Raw genomic sequence first — 6,000 nt, forward strand, 5'->3', positions numbered from 1 at the left:
ATCTCCTACTTGCGAACCTCTTTTCAGTAATGGTTTTATTGTGTAATGTGGCAAGTTAAGTTTTTTTAGAAAATGATTAGAAAGATTTTAATGTTTGTGTCTGAAATTCACAAAATTAAATAAAACACGCTTTTCGGCGATGGATTTTTTTAAACTTCAAAATACATATATTTCAACCTCATTATCATTTTTTATACATAAGGAGTGTTATTGTTAGTGACTCGATTCCGAATGGACCACGATATGTTGAACTTAAAATGTTCAGGTAACTCGAATACTATGCAAAAAGAAAAACTATTAATTTTTTTGTGTTTCCCCAGTCATAACGAGTACACCCCAGCCCTGCGCTGCTGGGACACGGTGTCGTGTTGCCGCGCGGGCTGGAAGCGCTGTCCGCCGTACGCGCTGGCCGCTTTGTCCCTGCTCCTGTGGCCGCGCTGGCTGTGGGTAGCGCGTGTGGCGGGCGCCTTGCTGCTCGCCCTCGCGGCGCTGCACCTCGCGCTGTTCTGCGCTGCGAGGCCGCGCCACCCGCTACTGCCGAACCAACACCACCACCTCGTGGCAGACGGGAATAGTGATTGCGGGAATGACAGCAGGTAGAATTTTACATACAAGTGTTTTTTTTTTAAAGTCGACTATTTTGCATTTCGACTGTTCATAAATTTGTTATGTACATCCCGTTAACTGTTCAATATGATAGCTCATTAAAGATTTTAATGGATCTTTTAATTTTTTTTCAAATATGATATCGTCGTGTTCATTTATACATTCTTATTCCATTTTTTTAAAACAAACCTTTATACTTTTATTTCTTCGCGCTCGGTCAGCCGTTTTGTTGTTACGTTGAAAATAAGTTACATTGATTTTGAATTTTCACTCTTTTATTTATCTTAAATGATAATTGGAAAATATTTCCAATTGAATAACCGCTGTTACTAGGTAAGAATCTAACGCCTCTCAGATGTTATCCGTAATCCGCACCCACACATTATCCGACCCACAAAAGTAATTTCATTCTGAGAGATTGTTTTGAACCGTACCCTTTCTACTTTTGAAAATAGAACTTAGTCAAAAACAAGTCGCAAGCTTTAGAACACGAAATTTTTTTAAAACGATGTTATGTTATGTTATTGTCTGTATGAATGCTCATTGAACAGTTTAAATTATTGACATGATGCCACGTTTGAATTTGGGCAGTGAATCCGAAAAAATATCCATGTTAGAGTTAAGACAAATATTATTTAGAGTATGAAAAGCTCGGTTAATTGTATTGGTTATTGTTGCAGGATTTTTTTGACATATCATAATCAGATTTTCAATGAGTGTGATGTAAAGATAATGGCCTACGTTCAATGTAACGTTTGGCACGATCGAGCGGATAAAATGAAAGTCAGATTGGCCATTAAAATTTACTGGCACGGATTCCGAATATAATTAGATGCTGTGTCCGATGCAACATGGCTTGCTAATTACCATTGCCATACATTTGGTAACCGTACAAAGCAAAACAAAGACAAATCGGAACACTTTTGAAAAGATAAACTGTAGTCACGAAAAGTGTAAAAAAATAGTGTAAATATATTGGGTTTTACTTTGGTTTGTTTTCAACACTGTTAAAGAATTTTATTATTTAAAGTATTCTGATTTGTTAATTTTCTCATTTGTCAAAGTTCTGAGTTGTCATGGTACCAGATTTTAGCGCAGCAACAAAGGATAATCAATAATTTTTAATATTTCAGAAACAATCGTAAAACACAAAACAATTCTCGATGTATTGGAATAAATTTTGAAGGTTTATACCCATCAATATGATTCTACTAACTGTGTAATGTAATTAGTTATATTAACAAGATACACAAAAATAAAATAGGAACGGTTGCAGCTGGGAAATGAACGCAGTATTTCTGTCTTACCGGGACGGCGCTTTTAACGACTAAGCTACTGAGAGAGAGCTTATTATTTTCCTTTGTTTTTCTCAATCTCAATGTCAATATTATCCTCAACTATTTTTTATATATTTATTGGTTGCCATCTTTAAATAAACCTATCCGATTTATTTTAGTATGAGACAACTTGGGAATATTAAATTTATTGGAATAGCGTTTGAAGGCTATACTTATCAATGTAATCTCTAAATAGTATACAATAAAGTCGCCATCCGCGTCTGTCTGTTTGTGCGCTTAGATCTTCTATAACATTCAACTCAATTCAAACAAGCACAAATACCGATATATTTTTTGATTCTCTCCCTCTATTTAAGAAAAACTTTTTTAGCACACTGAATTCGCCCACATAACACACACAACCACACACAGACACACATGCACACGTACACACACACACAAACACTCACACACACCTCTCTCCTTCCCCAGCACACCAATTTAACTTGACTTAAAAATGTAACTTAACCGTAAAATGTATAATATACCTCATATGCATATATGTCAGCGACATGTCATTGGTACCAATTATTGTGCTAACTTTTATAATTTTGTAACTATTGTCATCTATGTAATTATGTACTGTTTGTTTCTGCAATAAACAAAAATAAATAAAAAATAAATAAATAAATAAACAATGCAATAGATTTTGATAGGCTCTTCACTATCATTTAGAGAATTTCTTTCGAAAGGTTTATATGCATAATACGTGCATATTATATTTATAAAAGTTGATGTTTTGTAATCAAGTCGTATAAATAATATTTTCGGACGCTTACATTAATAATGATGGCTAAACCTTATGAAATACATCAAAATAATGTACTACAGAATTGTATATCTTAAAAAGGCCCACCAAAAAGTTTCTACTAGTATTTGTCTATCTCCTGAGGATAACCCCCAGCAACAACGGGTACATGTCAGCTAGAATTTTATAGTAAAGTCCCCAGTTGAGACCATTACCTTTTACGTTCTGTGTCTTGTTCTATTTCGGTTTATTAATATTATTTTTATTATTACAAAATAAAACAAGGTTTCAAATTATAACAATATGCAAAACATATATTTTGTTCCTTATTGTTCTACTTCTCCATAAGGTGAGCTCCAGGAGCTCGTGTTTACGGGAGGAGTAAGTATATACGAAAAGAAAATAATGCTTAAATGGCGTAAATAATAATACTAAGGACGCGTTGTTTCGGAAAATTTGAACAATTCTTCAAATTTCAACGTTAATTTGCGAGTTCTGTGAAAGATATTTTCTAGTTCTGTTATTATTTCAGTTCTGTCAAGCAACTAGCCTATAGTGATATAATATCAGAACTTGAATAGGAATTTCACAGAACTCGCAAATTAACGTTGAAATTTGATGAATTGTTCAAATTCTCCGAAACAACCGGTCCTTAGTCATGTTAAATATCTACGAACGTAATTAAATATTCAAATAAACCACAAACACAATTCAATATACACAATTTTAGAGATTTCGTATTATAACAATAACCACAGTTTTTTTTTTTTAATGCTAGATAGTGTAGATTGCGTAAACGTATATTAAGGGTTTTAGGACAATAATATACTGTACCATTTCACACCTAAATACAAGTAGTGGTGCTAAGTCGTGGTCGTTCTTAGCATTAGGACAGCTATTAGGCCCTTTGTTTTGAATCTATTGCTTATGCTATCTCAGGGGTAAATTTTATTGATCAAATATTCTTTATAAAGTTGATATAGTTGATCAATTTCCCGAAATGTCTCTAAAGTTGGGAAGCTGTATGGTTTTCTAAGGATAATTTTCATAATTATTCTTTGTATTGTTATTATGGGGTATAAAGTAGCTTAAAAGGCCCCTCTCCACATAAAATGCCATACGGCAACAGGGATTAATGCATAGTAGACAATTTTGATAGATTTCTTGTTTAATATATTACAAATGTTATATAAGACATATATAAGTTTTCTTATTCTATCCACTGTGAGGTTGAAAAATATATTTTCTTCTCCTTCTAACTTAATACAATTGAAAGGGTAGAATTTTTTATATTTACTAGCGCAATTTTAAATTATATTAAGTACTGAAGGTAAAATGAGAGGTGTTGAACTAATTTATTTTTCACACTGTAAAAACAAATTGCGTTATTTTCTTATTTTGAAATCAAAGCGATACTCTTCCAAGAGATATTTTGAACGGCTTAGTGCAAAATTTTATTTTCCATCAGAATGTGTTATAATCGAAATGATGTTACCTACAAACGTGCGAGTTGGTTGGATTCATTTCGCTTAAAAGCTTTTCCAAATCTTATTACCGGAAAAGCTTGTAATGGTAACGCGACTTCGATTTATTTCTAAAGTTGTACATCGTGTTTAAAATCCATTATAAATACATTTATTGACGAATGTACGACACAAATTATTAAAAACGATTTATTTATCAAATATCACAAAGCTCTTAAATATTTTAATATTATTATTTTTTGGAGAAAGTCAGCGGGACTTTGGTAATCTCAACTTCTTCTCGATGGATACGTTGTAATGCGTAATTATAAAGGATATGGGGAAGAAGAAAGGTGGGAACTAAAAAAATGTCATCGGGCGCTAAAATTACATCTGCATTTTTACTTCAAATACGCTCAGAAATCCCAGGTTAAAGTCTGTCGGGAAGGTGTTGATACTGTTGATACACCCCATATATTCTTTTAGATAAATATTAAAGATGCAAGATTTCAAAGTCATTATCACAGTCTGAAATATTTTGACTTACGGCAGTGTTGTTGCAAGTAGTTACGTGATTTATCATTAGAGTAACGATACTATATCACCAAGGGTTTATGACATGACTATACAAAAACAATTACAACATTTAAAAAAATGACGTAAAGTTTTTTTACATAATATAGTACACAAATTGTTTTAAAAACAATTGGTATCAGTTTATTAACAACGAGACACAACCGTTTCTTAACCGATACTTCATTAAATTAAAAAAAAATGATTGTTTCCCTCGGCGGCCATTATTTTTGAAGACACAGTTTTAAGATTTTTTTCTTCTTTTAGATAAAATAGGTCATTAGTTTTGGTTTGATTAAAGAAACAGAAAGAATGTTGTTTCCCATTGTTATTAAAATGATGCAAAGTGTGTTTTTTAAAACTAATTTGTGCGTGTTAAAAATGTCCAGTAATTCTGGATGTTTAATTACCCATAAAATGTTACTCCACCTTGATGTAAGGTATATAATTTTAGCAAGAGGATTGTTGTTGGTTCTTTGTTTGTGCAATACGAATTTAAGAATCACGTGTGAATACAATAAAATAACATAATTGTAAGTGTTTTATTGCGTTTGTTTCAGATACGATGACTTGACAGAAGTAATTGACGACACCTTTCCGCCGCCGGTTAGCAACGCAACGAGCCACGAAGCAAGCTCGCCCACAACAGTCAAGTTACAGGACGCCATTATTGAAATATGACCCAAACAAAATGGCGGCCCGCTGAGGACGCCAATGGCGGAAGATGCACTTCCGGGGGAGGAGAACAATATCACAGAGAACGATGAAAATACCAAAAATACCGAACAACTTCTTGCGACCAAGACAAAAGTTCCGGTCGATTCCGGACATTGGAGTGAGGAAGACGATTTTGGTTTCACATAAAAAATAACAAATATCATGGAATGTCAGATGGAAATGAATTACCTATGCAGTCGAAAAATACGCCACATGCAAGCCCAACATTTGTACACGGTTGACATTTGCGCATTATCTCGAGAACAGGTCGTTTCTACGACTAGTTCTTGAGTTCAACAGCACCGTTATGGAACGGTTTGCTGGCTTCTGGTTTCTTCAAGTATGATTAGGATGAATTTTCGGTTGTCAGTTTAATAATTATCTCTATAAAGCCATACCTGCTATCTAATATTTTCATTTATTCATCAATCCATCACACTATCAAATGATTTATTTAAAAAATAATAATATAAGTAGTTTCAAGCCTTCTTTGTAAATAATAATCATGTTAAGATTCAATCTGACACGTGTTATAGCATCTCGTGATATTTGATCA

General features: G+C 33.3%; 1 protein-coding gene across 1 annotated transcript in view; it reads left to right on the forward strand.

Moving 5' to 3' along the window:
- LOC149423087 (uncharacterized) overlaps window positions 1-5,408 on the forward strand; it is a 112,518-nt gene extending 107,110 nt beyond the window's left edge. The window contains exons 5-6 of the mRNA XM_089633045.1: window positions 321-596; window positions 5,288-5,408. Coding sequence (XP_089489171.1) covers window positions 321-596; window positions 5,288-5,408 — 397 coding nt within the window. The remainder of the gene's footprint in view (window positions 1-320; window positions 597-5,287) is intronic.
- The last annotated feature ends 592 nt before the right edge of the window (window positions 5,409-6,000 follow it).

This window comes from Hesperophylax consimilis, chromosome 6 (genome assembly GCF_061612785.1).
Source record: "Hesperophylax consimilis isolate HC1 chromosome 6, BYU_Hcon_1.0, whole genome shotgun sequence".
NCBI lineage: Eukaryota > Metazoa > Arthropoda > Insecta > Trichoptera > Limnephilidae > Hesperophylax > Hesperophylax consimilis.